The 15163-nt window shown below is 37.0% G+C and overlaps 1 protein-coding gene across 2 annotated transcripts in view; it reads right to left on the minus strand.

Annotated features, from left to right (window-relative positions):
- Positions 1-15163, minus strand: part of LOC136985711 (acetoacetyl-CoA synthetase-like) — a 46517-nt gene that overhangs the window by 23158 nt on the left and 8196 nt on the right. For both annotated transcript variants that reach the window (XM_067283049.1, XM_067283048.1), the window contains exons 4-5: positions 2326-2440; positions 89-202 (exon numbers count right to left, since the gene is read on the minus strand). In XM_067283049.1, the coding sequence (XP_067139150.1) occupies positions 89-202; positions 2326-2440 (229 nt within the window). The remainder of the gene's footprint in view (positions 1-88; positions 203-2325; positions 2441-15163) is intronic.

Genomic DNA, 15163 nt, shown 5'->3' on the forward strand with positions numbered 1-15163 from the left:
TTTTCAAAAAGTTAAAAAGAAAAACTCTTATATTATCAAAAATTACATAAATAAAAAAATATACACATATATTAATCCTTGTATTTACCTACAACACAATCTCCTTTTCTAATTCCAAGACACTTCAAAGCAGAAGCATAGAGAGCTACTTTCTGGTTTAATTCAAAATAAGTAACTGTCTTTACTTCTTTCTGTCTCTCTCCTGAAATTATTAAATTACAATTAAAATACATACATTTGATAAAAATTATCAAAATTACATATTATAAATCAATTCCAATAAAGTTTTAATATCTATAATTAAAATTTCTATACTTGATGTATTAGCAAAACTATTCATCAAAATAAATTTTATAAATTTTTAAAAATCGGTAGTTTTATAAAGTATTCATGTAAGAAAGAATTGTGTAATGGAAAAAAATCAGTTTAAAAAGTAATTAATATATTAAAACATATCTGTACATTATCCTAAATTATTTTTTGCATCATTCAAAAAGTAACAATAAATTTGATGAAAAATCTTGGGATTAAAACTGTATTAAGTTACTAAATCAAATGATAGAGTCAGATTAACTAATGACCTAAAAATTCTTTACTAATTTGGACTAAAAAGGCAAGAAATATGCAGCCAAGATGATTGCATTACTGCCTGTCTTTAGTCTAAATTACATAATATCTGTATAATTATGGTAATTGGCCACAGTCTAACTTGAAATAGTTAAATGTGGTCTAGTTTGATTACTAGTATAATTTGGATTATTTGAAAGATGTTATAATATCTACACTGGAGAACAGTACAGTTTCGTGTATCTAAAAGCCTTTTACTGGTGCACATACCATCACTCTAAACCAATTAGTTACAAACGTTTTTTGAATTGTTAAGGAACGGAAAAGATACAGCGGACTGAAATAAGCTTCCCGGCATCTATACCATCCCTTTTATGGATCACAGGTGTAACAGAAGCATGATATACATAGGATCTACCAAATGCCACCTTGAAATGCGTATCAAAGAGCACATTGCTGATATTAACCATGGAAGAAACAACATTGCTCCAGCCGTTTACTCATCGGACCCTGACATTGAACCCATTTTCACCCAGGCAAAGGTCATTCACACCACCCACTGCACTAACCACCTCAGATGACTGGAGGCAATCTACATATGTCTTAACACTATTAATGAAGGTAATTGCATTAACTACAAGGACAAGATAACTCTATCAACAGCATGGCAGGCCCTACTAGATAAAACGATAAATTAGAGCACGACAAGCGTAGCGTGCAAGTCAGGATTGACGTCATCAGGATGAGACAACATTCCGGATCGTATTTCTTCACAACTTAGAATCAAAGCGCATTCCGTTAGGGGATCGTTACCTGAAGAAGAACCGTTAAGGTTCTAAAACATTTGTAACTAATTGGTTTAGAGTGATGATACGTGCACCGGTAAAAGGCTTTTAGATATGCGAAACTATAATTTGGATTAGTTTTCTATTCACATTGTGTTAAGTTATTTAACAGTAAGAAAATATGGACAAGTATAAAACAGACATACTGCTATATATTAATAATATTTAATTAATCTATTGATATTAATAACTTTGAAATAATTTAACAAGGCCTAAAAAAAATGCAATTCTCACCTAATTTAATAATATGAATTTGAATTCTGTTCTGGACTATTGATTTTCATTACAATAACTTAAAAAATTTATATATAAAATTTAATTTAATAATGTAAAAAAATACTAAATTCTGCAATCATTGAATAATAATTTAATCCAATTTTAATTCAGAAATTTTTGACAATACTATTTGATATTTGTGTATTTAGATAGTAACCTAATCAGATTGCAATCTAAATACACTAATATATTTTTTTATATTTATACAAAATAATTTAAAATAAGTAATCTAAATATAAAAATAATTTATATGAATTACAGGAGTTAAAAAGTGGTTTTAATACAACAATCAACAAGAATTCAACATTGATATTAATATGAATAGCTTATGCAGAGTACATTGTTATCTAAAAATGATTAAGCAAATGTAGGATACTATCCAACAACCAAATATACTTATTTAAGCTTCAGATTAGCTTTTGTATTTTGAAATGAAAAGATCATTTTTTACAAAATTATTATTTTCTGTATTGAATTCTATTAATGAAAGTAGTAAAATTTTTTTAAAATAATTAGACGGACAGACAATCTCTTCAATGAAAATTAAAATTTAAAAAACAAAGAAAATTTACTTTAAGACTTTTGAATAACTGAAAATATAAAATATATTTAATAGTACACAGTATATCATATTTACCTGTTAAATATAATGCTATCCGATTATCCTTAAATTGTAATAAATTTTCAGCATAATTGAGTTTGCATCCATGAAACCATTCTGGTATTTCTTCCATTTTAACATTTTCAACTATCTGCCAATTAAAAAATAACAGTAGTTGATTAGCAATGGACAAACATTTATTTTTTGTAAATTTTACAACAGATTTTTAAATAAAGGATGTAATTACAGGTTTTTAAAGTTATCAAATATAAACATCCACATAAAATAATCTAAAAAAAGTACAATCTGACAAATAAACTACTCATATTTCACTATAATTTGCAAAGTGTCAAAATAAGATAGAATTTGCATCTACAAATGAGAAGTCTTACTTTTTAAATATTAATATTTTCAAAGCCAAATGATTGCTGAATTAGATATTAACAGTAGATGTAATATAGTTATAATTAAATGTTAAGTAATTTGGACTAGGAGGTAGGTGTTAGGCACAATCTCTTATTAAAATTAATAAATTAATTAATAAATATTAATTTAATTCTGATTTTAAATGGTTCTGGAGAAAAGGATTGACCCGGAGCAGGACTTGAACCTGCAACTGCTGCTAACTGTGTGGATAAATTGCCAGTTACGCTATCCAGACTTCCATCTAATCTTCACTTCTAGAACTATTAATTTAGATATAACCATACTGGTTACACACAGTACCGATTAGGGACAACTCAATGCCCACAGCTTATAACTCCAACTATAGCACTCAGCCAACTATTGCTTTATCCAGCTGGCATGGTGTGGGTGTGTGTGGGTGTATACATACAAGGTAATCCCAAAAGTAAGGTCTCTTAATTTTTAAATACAAAGAAACATTTATACAAAAATAAAGTTTATATCATTTTAAAGCTTGAACATTTATCTATTTTTCTACATAAGTGCCATTTCGGTCAATGCATTTTTGTATGCGCTGTGACAATTTTTGTATGCCCATGTCATACCAGCTCACCGCCATGTTGTGTTAAATCAATTGAAATTCATTGCAAATTGATGGAAAATGTGTGGAGAGTCGTGCATAGATGTCAAAAACATTTAAGTGGTATAGTGAGTTTGCAACTGATCATACTGAAATTCACGACGAAGAAAGAAGCTGGAGACAGTCAATTTCCGACGAGACAGTCGCAAAGGTTGAGCAAACCATGCGTGAAGATCAGCAAATCACTCTGGATGATCTCTGCATTTTGGTTTTTGGGCTTTCCCCAAGCACAATTCATAGGATTTTAATGAAAAAGTTGCAATATCGGAAAGTGTGCACAAGATGGGACCCACAATGTGACGGCAAGCAGGTATGACATAGGCATACAAAAACTGCTACAGCACATACAAAAATGCATCGACTGAAATGGCAATATGTAGAAAAATAGATAAATGTTCAAGCTTTAAAATGACAAACTTTATTTCTGTATAAATGTTTCTTTGTATTTAAAAAAATAGAAGACCTTACTTTTGGGATTACCCTCGTACACACACACACACACACAAAAACAAACAAACAAAATTATCAGGCTTAGAGATGTTTGTATTAATGTTTTCAGAGTATATTTGTTCTATCAGAAGATGAACAGTTTTCTCAAAGTTGCAGAATGGTTTATGGTTTTTGTTTTATTTTAGCATTAAAATAGAAGTCATACACTTTATCTTAAGGATGGTATTATTTTCATTATCAGAAACATTTGTTTTCTATCATTTTTATGATTAAACTTCATGACTGAGTTGAGTTCAAGTAAAGTTTGAATTACAGAAATTTCAAAGCTTTAATTATTTGAATGTCTTGTTTTCCAAAATGTTAGCAACATTATTTTTTCTGCCAATATATAATTATTCTATTCTGATTATTAAAAATTCACTATTGTGATGAAAGGCTCCATTGTCACCAGTTCTAACTATATAAGAATGCAGGGTCTTCACAGTGCTATACACTGTAGCTGGAACCCAATTTCTAGGTGCAGTCCTCAGTCTAACTGATTGGCCTTGTATCATATTTGCAGATTCATTTATTAGAGAAGTAGCGGCTGCCACACATTGCTTTTCTCTGATTACTTGGAGAGATGCAGATGATTTTCTAGGCAACTGTGATAATGGATACAACAGTAGGTCATCTAAAAAGACATTGGGCAGGAGAGGAAAGGTTCCCTCAAGGAGTATTCCTTCAGTTCAAAAGTGCCAGTTATATATCCATCTGTTCCACAACACAATGTCTCAAGATTAGCTTTGTTACTTGCAAATAGCATTCAATTAGTCAATTCAATTTCAGATAATAAGGGCTTGATGTGATATATTGAATTTTCCAACTTTTTGTAAAGTTGTGGAATGCTTCTGATGAACATTGTGGATCATTATCCAATTCCAGTACATACAGTATGCAGTATGTTGCGAAAAAAGCCTTCAAATAAGTAATTACTGACTGAGAAGTTGAATAATCTAATTTTTTTTTAAATCAAATTATCTTGAGTAACTGTCAACAATAAAACAATACTGGGCCCCAGAAAATTCAAATAGGGTAGATGTACCAGTTTTGGCCAGTGTAGTACTAGTTCTGGCCAGAAAACAAATTTAACTTAAAAAATATAATCACAAATGAAACAAACTTTTATTGTTAACTGTTCACACAGTTAACAATAAAAGTTTGTTTCATTGGACAGATTTGAATATGTGTGATTATATTTTTAAGTTAAATTTGTTTTCTGGCCAGAACTGGTACACTGGCCAAAACTGGTACATCTACCCTAGATCTGTGGCTTCTCTTTGCCAAGGGAATCAAAAAACCAGTTTCATTATTAACAGCTCTATACTCAAAGCTCATGCTGTTCGCTGGCAAATTGGACATCTTATACATAAACTTCAACATCACACATCATTTTATGCCAAAATAAAATCTTTCTGACATGATGTAGCAACAGATTAACTCCTAGATGACCTTGGTGGATTAATTTTAAATATTTTGGCTTTAAAGTATTAGGCTCTATTAAACATTCTGTCTTGAATGGCAGATCTTTGTATACTGTAAGCTCTTCTCTATAATTCCAATACTTCTGCAAACATTGAGGAACTTCTTTAATTGTTGTGGACCAACCCTTGAGGATTAAATGTTTTAGCTCCTGTAACTCTTCATTATTAAAAGTTGCAAAAAAGGTCTGAGAAACTTATTAATGGACAAAGAAAATCTAGAACAACTTCAAAAGATTCGACTTCTATATCCAAAGAATCATTAATACAGTCGTGACTAAGAGCATCTAGAATGGGTATATCTTTGCCCTGTTTGTAAATGATCTTACGTTGAATACTGGAACACATCAAAAAGCAGCCTCTGTAGTCATGCCAGAGCAGACTAATGGCTTTTTCACTGTTGCTTTTAACAATTTATAATCTGTTTCAATGGTGACATCCTTACCATAAATGTATTCATGAAATTTTTACACAGCTAAGGTCTCTTTTTCAATTTGCAAACAACATTGTTGCAGTTCTGTCAATGCCTTAGTTGCTTAGGCTATTCATCTACCATTTTTAAGAATTACTGCTCCTATTGCATGGGAAATTGCATCAACTGAAACTACTACTGGTTTGTTTACATCAGAGTAAGCCAGTTTTGGCATATTCTGTAGAGTTTCTTTTAGTTTACGAAAAGAATTTTCTTGCTTAACAAACCATTCCCAAAAAGCATTTTTTTGTAGAAGTCTACGTAGAGGATTGCAGAGTTTGGAGTTGTCTGGTATAAATTTTGATACAATTTACCATTCCTAGAAATCTCTAATTCTTTAAGACAGGTGATATCCTGACCTTTACCTTAAAAGGATCTATTTCAATGCCATTGGACATAAAAATATGGCCCAAAATTTGACTCAGTTTTTTCAAATTTGCATTCTTCTTTATTTAACTTAAGCCCTTTTGTCAATGAGTCATTTGATGAATTTTAGCATTAACTTCCTCAGTTCATGCTTTGTGTTTGCCCATAACAAGATGTCATCCATCAAACATAAAAATCACTCAGTATTGATGTAATACACACACACACACACTAGATTCAGAAGAACATATTAATAAAAAGGCACTTCTTAAAGTACAAATTCAAAAACTTTGAATGTATAATAATGTTTGAAACAACAGCTATTCCCAATGTAAGTAAATGCTTTAATTCTCTTCAGTTTTTCCAACTTAATCAGTCCAAAAGTACTTGGAAGTTATTATAAATGATCATTATTACTTTTGTAACTCAAATTAGTAGATTTCTTCATTAATTTTATGAAAAGTTAGTGTTATTTGAATTTTATTAGGAGTCTTTTTTCTATAGGCATTAAAATAAAAATTTTTTTCACATAATAATAATAATAATAATAACTCTCTCGTGGTCACCACCTGGTCGTGGTGGGAGAGCCCAGTAATTTTACTGATCCATAGGGCAATGCAGGCTGGAGCACAAGCTCCTGGTAGGGACACCCATGCCAGTAAGGTCTATGGGGAGAAATGAAGCTAAGAGTGACCACACCCACATTCTGTGGAGATATTTATTATGGTGATAACTAGATCAAAGTGTGATACCGGCTCGGACGTTGCCCGGGTTAACAAGGTCCGCGTTTGTGGGTTAGGCAAAGGCTCACATTCGAAAAATAGGCCACAGTCTCTCTTGGTTACCGGTGGCGAAAGCAGCACCGGCCCAAACATGGCTACTGCAATGCCCTACACAGATGTGAGGAACCAACCCAGCCTTGGTGTTTCTGTGGCAATGCATCCACAGACCACAAAGGCTGGAAAACCACGCCAACGGATGAAATGGACAGTAGAAATGAACGAGTTTATCATCCGTAATTATTACATTATCACAGAACTCGAAACAAACATGACAGCATACAGACAACAACTACACCATAGATTCACACAACAGGATCCTCACCTGACTGTCACTGAACAAAGGGTTATTGATCAAAAAAGAACAATTATACACAACAACCTTATTCCACAAACAACACTTGAACTTATCAAACAACAGGTTGCTGATCAAATACATCAACAGACAGAAACATCTAACATTAATGAAGATCATGTAACCTGTCAGGATAATCCAGCAACAAGCATTGATAATAACACACATACAACAATTACCACTAATGATACTACAGACACTTCCTCGTCCATCACTGATAACATAGACATGGATTTAGTTAATACACTCTCACTTATATTTAAGGAAACACTCACTAAATATACAGGCACAGATCCCACACAACGACCACGAATACCAAAAATCAACACGTCAAAGGAAGTAGGAAAAACACTAAATTATGTAAACACTCACTTAATATCACACTACATTCATTCAATTTCTACACTCGCAGACATTCATACATTAGTTTATGCTGGGGCAGTCACAGTAGTGACACACCATGGACTGAAAGTACAGTCACAGACAAATACACAGAAAACACAATACTATCACAAGCCTGCCTGGCAGAGAAGAATAGAAATACAAATAAATGACATTAGACAGCAATTAGGCAGGCTGACACAATACACTAAAAGCAACATAACACCGAAATTAAGAAAACAGCTCAAAAACATTTTCAAGAAAATAAAAACACACACAAAACACGAACATCACAACACACACATTACAGAATACATTGATACACTAAAACAAAAACTTGCTGCCAAAGCACGTACACTCAAACGATACAAAACATGTACACTATGAAAACAACAAAATAAATTATTTACAAACAATGAAAAACTCTTTTACAGACAAATTAATAACAAAGCAAACACTGATACACAGCACAGTGGCACACCAACAGAAGAAGAACTCACAACATATTGGTCTTCTCTTTGGTCCAGTGCTGTCACGCACAATGCTGATGTAGGCTGGATCGAGGAGGAGAACAGAAACTTGCACAACATACTAACTATGCCCTGTGCTGAAATAAACATACATGATTCCCAATACACTGTTAACAGAGCACACAACTGGAAGACACCTGGTGTAGACAACATTCACAATTTCTGGTACAAAAAGTTTACATCACTGCACCAAGAACTAGCTAAACACCTAACACACATCATCATCAATCCACAAGACATGCCAAATTTTCTTACTCAGGGCATCACCTACATGAAACCCAAAAACAACAATACCACAGACCCCACACAATACAGACCAATTACCTGTCTTCCAACACTCTACAAATTATTGACATCCTGTATTGCAAACAAAATATACAAACATATTGAAGAACACGACATTCTAACAGAACAACAAAAAGGTTGTCGTAGAAATCACAGGGGATGCAAAGAACAGTTACTCATAGATTCAGTCATTCTACGGCAAGCACACAAACAACACAGAAACATACACATGGCATATATAGACTACAGAAAAGCATTCGACAGTGTTCCACACAGTTGGCTGCTACATATCTCTACACATGTACAAAATACATCCATCACTCATTGCATTCTTTCAAAACACTATGCAGCACTGGAGAACAACACTACATCTCAGGGTTCATAACACTTCCATACAAACAAACCAAATTTTTATTAGGCGAGGAATTTTTCAAGGAGATTCCTTGAGTCCTCTCTGGTTCTGCCTAGCCCTGAACCCATTATCCAACATGTTAAACAACACGCAATATGGTTACAATATCAGACACGAAAAAACAACACAGTTTACACTGTCACATCTCATGTACATGGATGACATAAAACTTTATGCATCCACACAAAAAAAACTTCATCAACTCCTACAAATCACACATTCATACACCAAGGACATAAAAATGGAATTTGGCCTAGATAAATGCAAAACACTTCACATAGAAAAAGGAATCCTGAAGAAAGAAGATTTTGCACTTGGAAATGGAGACGTTATTGAATCCATGGAAGAGGGCGAGTTCTACAAGTATTTAGGATTCCAACAGGCCAAACTAACAGAACATACACAAATAAAGCAAAGATTAATTAAAGAATACCAAAGTAGGCTAAATGCTATTCTTAGAACACAGTTAAATGCAAAACACACAGTTAAAGCAATAAACACATATGTCATCCCAGTACTCACATATTCTTTTGGAGTTATACATTGGACTCACACAGATCTTGAGCAACTTCAAAGGAAAACAAGAACAACACTTACTAAGCATAAACAACATCATCCTAAATCCGCCACAGAAAGATTAACGCTTCCACGTAAAGATGGCGGATGTGGCCTGATTGACATAGTTAACCTTCACTACAAACAAATACAGTCACTGCGAGAGTTTTTCTACAAAAAACAAGAAACATCACAATTACATAAAGCACTAACTTTAGCAGACTCAAATAACACACCATTAAACTTACACTCACATCATATGGACACAACACAACATATAAAAAGCATAGACACCATTAAGCAATCGTGGGCTCGAAAGGCACTCCATGGCAGGCATCCTTATGATCTGGCTCAGGATTTTGTTGACAAAACTGCGTCAAACAGCTGGTTAGCTCGGGGATGCCTCTTTGGAGAGATGGAAGGATTTTTGTCATTCGATCCTACTGATCTTTAGAACTAAGCAGACAAACACGAACAGTAACAAAAAAACTTTATTAAAAAGGTGAGAACTGTCACCAACATCCTCGGCCAACATCCAGGCAAAAACCCGCGAACTTTCGCACCTCCTTTTTACGTTGCCAGCCAACTCTCGTTGGCAATTGCCAGGCAGTGTTCGGGATCTCTGGCGCTGGTGGCCACAGCTACTCCCCCACCAGTGTCTGCGACACGAAACGAGCGGGAAAGGTTACATGTCGGCCAGAGCGTGTGGTAGTTTGTCGCGTTGGGGCTGGATTGTCTGTGGTATGTTTAGTTGGCGCTGGTCTTGGCATTGAAGATGTTGGGGGTAACTGGTCCGACTCACTCGCTGCGAGAATAAAAGCCGGTTTCAGTCAATCAATAGAAACTACAGTTTCTTTTCCCTTTATGCATAGAGTGAATGTCTTGCTACCACGTGACACGACTTCGTAGGGTCCATCGTATGGAGGCTGCAAGGGCTTCCGTACAGCATCATTGCGAAGAAATACGTGGGAACATGACTGCAGTTCTTTGTGGATAAGTGGGTTGCGGTAGGAGTGGTGCACCACAGGCACTGGTTTTAAGTTTGCCATCATCGTCCTGAGTTTTTCGACGAAAGAACATGGATTGACGTCCTGAGAACCTGGGACGAAAAACTCTCCAGGCAGTCGGAAACTGGTGCCATAGAGCATCTCAGCCGCGGTAGTATTGGTGTCTTCACGGAGCGCAGTTCGCAATCCTAACAAGACTGTAGGTAGCACTTCCGTCCATCTTTCAGTAGAGTGACACTTGATGGCAGTTTTAAGTGAACGATGAAAGCGTTCAACAATGCCATTTGCAATTGGATGGTATGCTGTTGTCCTAACTCTTTGGGTACCAAAAAGTTGAGTGAGGGATTTAAATAAGCCAGATTCGAATTGCCGTCCTTGGTCAGATGTTATTTGGGCAGGCACTCCAAAGCGAGATATCCAGCCTGAGTACAGGGCTGAAGCTACTGTTTCAGCTGCTATATCTGGCAACGGGATTGCTTCAGGCCAAGGAGAAATTCTATCGATGATTGTGAGGCAATATGTTGAGCCGTTGGAAGGTGGCAATGGACCAACAATGTCAATATGAATATTTAAAAGTCTAGCGTCTGGAACAGGAAAGGTTCCCAAAGGGCTAGCGACATGTCTCTGGATCTTCGATCGTTGACAAGAAATGCAGGTGCGAGACCATGTCTGGCAGTCTTTACTGATGGATGGCCAAACAAATTTTGCTTTTACCAATCTTGTTGAGCTCCTTACACCTGGATGGGACAGGTTATGGACAGTGTTGAAAGCAGTGCGACGATAACTAGGCGGAATGTATGGACGAATGCGACCTGTCGATACATCACAGTAAATTTTGACATCACTATCAGGAAGTTTAAACTTCTTAAGTACAAGTGATGAGTCACTTGAAGTCAGAAGAGACTGGAGCTCAGGATCTTGCTGTTGGTCTTTTGCAATTTTGTTATAATCTATAGATGGGCTACTAATTGATTCAATACGGGAAAGAGCATCAGCTGGAACGTTATCGATCCCCTTTATGTGTCTGATGTCTGTTGAGAATTGTCCTATAAAGTCAAGATGTCTCAACTGACGGGGTGTACACTTATCGTGTCGTTGCTGGAAGGCAAACGTTAATGGTTTATGGTCTGTGTAAATGGTGAACTGTCGTGCTTCCAGCATAAACCGGAAATGTTTCACAGCCAAATACACAGCCAGAAGTTCTCGGTCGTATGCAGAATACTGACGCTGAGAGTTACTCAGTTTGTGGGAAAAGAACGCCAGTGGCTGGAGACCTTGTGCTGTAACTTGATGAAGGGCAGCGCCCACAGCAGAATCGGATGCATCGACGTGAAGTGCAAGGGTAGCACTTGGTGAAGGATGATGTAGTAAGGTGGCATCTGCTAATTGTGACTTACATGACTCAAATGCCTGAATCGAATTGTCAGTCCATTTAATCTTGCGCTGGTCGTTTTTCTTTGCTCCTCTAAGTAGGTCGTGTAAAGGAGCTTGGTGATGGGCCGCATGGGGTAGGAACCTACGATAGAAGTTCAAGATGCCTAAGAACCTTCTCAGTTGTTTGAGGGTCTGTGGTCGCTTCTGTTGAGTTATGGCAGATACACGTTCTGGAAGTGGCATAACGCCGTGGGGAGACACCATGTATCCTAAGAATGATACGTGTGGAGCAGCAAAAGTACACTTGGATGCATTGATTTGCAGACCGTACTTGTCAAGGCGTTGAAACACTTGCCGCATGTGCATCTTATGTTCCTCCCACGAAGTGCTAGCAATGAGGATGTCATCTAGGTATGAAAAACAAAAGTTTAAGCCTTTCAGAACTTCGTGCATGAATCATTGGAATGATTGGGCTGCGTTGCAGAGACCAAAAGGGAGGAAAACAAATTCAAATAGCCCAAATGGCGTTGTAATGGCTGTCTTTGGCACATCATCTGGGTTAACTGGTATATGATGGAAGGCTCTAACCAAATCGATCTTGGAAAATATTCGGGCTCGTGTAGACTTTGACCAAAATCGTGGATGTGTGGCACTGGATAGTGATCGGGAACAGTTATCCTATTCAGGGCACGATAGTCTCCAGTGGGTCTCCAATCGTTACAGCCCTTCGGCACCATATGGAGGGGAAAAGCCCAGTTGGACTTTGATGGTCTGCATATACCTAACTCCATCATGTGCTGGAATTCTTGCTTTGCTACTTGCAGCTGAGCCGGATGCAATCTACGGGGTTTAGCAAATATGGGTGGACCGTGTGTCTCGATATAATGCACTGTGTTGTGCCTGACTTTATCTGAAAACGGTCAAGGACGAGTGAGATGTGGAAAGTCCTTGAGAATATACTGCATTGGGAAATTGCTGATTATAGTTTTGACTGAAGTAGGTGGTCCTGTATAATATCTTCCTCGTGTAGTAAGGGAAGTCGGGGTCGACCAGTAATCTGTTTCTGATGTCAAGAATGAGTCCAAAGTTGGCCAAAAAGTCTGCACCGATTATAGGCTTCTGCACATCAGCTATGGTAAATTCCCATCTGAAAGAACGTCTTAAGTTGAGGTTAAGTTCTAGCACCTTTGTTCCATACGTCGAGATTTTAGAGTCGTTGGCAGCATACAATTCAACCTTTGTAGGCTGATTCTTAGTGCGATTGGGAATGATCAATAAATCTGCTCCAGAATCAATTAAGAAATTTAGGCCAGTTTTGTTGTCATACACAAACAGACGGCTATATTTAGGAGCCAGGCTGGACCCACAGGCCGTTACTGCGGCTGGCTGCGCTCGTTTCCCTGATCAGCAGTTCGGTCGAAGGAACACGGCGAACGACATTTCCTAGCAGCTGATCCAAACTTATCATGGTAGTAACAATATCCCTGACGATTGAGGCTTCTTCCTCGAGGGCGTGAACTAATGCGATACCTCGAATTCGGGCCATGTCGGTTTCTCTCTCTACTACGATAACGGGGACGAGCAGTACGCGATACATTAAGTTCTGCAACCTTCGTTGGAGTTCTAAAATCTGCATTTCGAGATTTTTGATTACGGGATTTCCGGCTTCTAAGTTGATGCTGGCCAGTTGGGTTGGTTCTGTAAGTTCAGCAACCTTGTCAGCAAGGATGGCTAGCTTGTCTAGTTCATCACCGCTAACAGCCAGAACTGTCTGAATATTTTTGGGGAAACGTTGGAGCCACAAGTTTCTAAGAAATTCTTCGGTAATCTTGCCCGCTGAAAGCTCCCTCATTTTACGGAGTAAAACGCTGGGTTTCTGATCCCCTAACGCCAGATCTTCAAGCAGAATTTTAGCCTCTTTAGCAGCGGAGTTCTGAAAAATTTTGAGGAGTCGATCTTTGAGTTTAGTAAACGGAGCCTCGGCTAGACGGTCAAATACTAAGTCACTGACGTTAGATAGAATCTCCGCGTCCAGGGAATTGACTAAATAGTTGTACTTAGTGTTCTCACTTGTAATCCGATTAATGGCAAAAGCTGCGTCTAGCTGCACAAAAAATAATTTGATGTTGGTTTTAGTGAAGATAGGCATTTTTGCCTGTACACGTCGATTTCCAACTCGTTCTGTTCCGCCATTTCGGGCGCCTAACTATGCGGGTACAAGGAAAGCGGGATAGTCTTTGATTAGGCTTAGCCCGAGTCACGCACTCTTAGTCGTCTTATTGAATTTACGATTCAGAAACTGATCATAACTGCATGTCCTGTTAAAAATGTTCCTTCATAGACAGAGTTGTTCACTATCCAATTCAGTCGAAAGTCCAGGTAGTTCGTTAATCGTATCACGTTCGGGTCACCACTTTGTCATTCGATCCTACTGATCTTTAGAACTAAGCAGACAAACATGAACAGTAACAAAAAAACTTTATTAAAAAGGTGAGAACTGTCACCGACATCCTCGGCCAACATCCAGGCAAAAACCCGCGAACTTTCGCGCCTCCTTTTTACGTTGCCAGCCAACTCTCGTTGGCAAGTGTTGCCAGGCAGTGTTCGGGATCTCTGGCGCTGGCGGCCACAGATTCATGATTGCCATACAGGATCAGGTCATAAATACTAAAAACTACAGAAAACACATACTCAAAGATACAACACTCACAAATGACACATGCAGAAAATGTCACATTATGCCAGAAACTATACAACACATCACCTCTGGTTGCAAGCTCTTGGCACAAACAGATTATTTACACAGACATAATCAAGTAGCAAATATAATACACCAAGAGCTTGCAAAGAAACACAAATTAGTAGACATCCACAAACCATACTACAAATACATTCCACAGACAGTATTGGAAAACAACACGCACAAAATGTACTATGTCAGAGCCATAATCACAGATAAAACAATTTACCACAACAGACCAGACATCACACTCGTTGACAAACACAATAAAATCACACACATTATAGACATATCCATTCCAAACACTCACAATATACAAAACGCATGCACTGAAAAAATTAGCAAGTACACAGAACTCGCCCAGGAAATAAGGCATCTGTGGAGGATGGATAGGGTGCTTATTGTACCTGTTGTTCTCTCCGCTACAGGTGTCATATCACACACACTACACAAAAGCCTGGGCACATTACAATTGAATAGAAACACATACATCACACTACAGAAGGCCACTATATTGAATACATGTCACATTGTGAGAAAATTCTTGAATACAGACACACACACTGATACACTTCTTTAATTTCTGTTTTGGTTACTATGCCT

This window comes from Centruroides vittatus, unplaced genomic scaffold, assembly GCF_030686945.1.
Source record: "Centruroides vittatus isolate TY-2023 unplaced genomic scaffold, ASM3068694v2 contig_975, whole genome shotgun sequence".
NCBI classification, from domain to species: Eukaryota; Metazoa; Arthropoda; class Arachnida; order Scorpiones; family Buthidae; genus Centruroides; species Centruroides vittatus.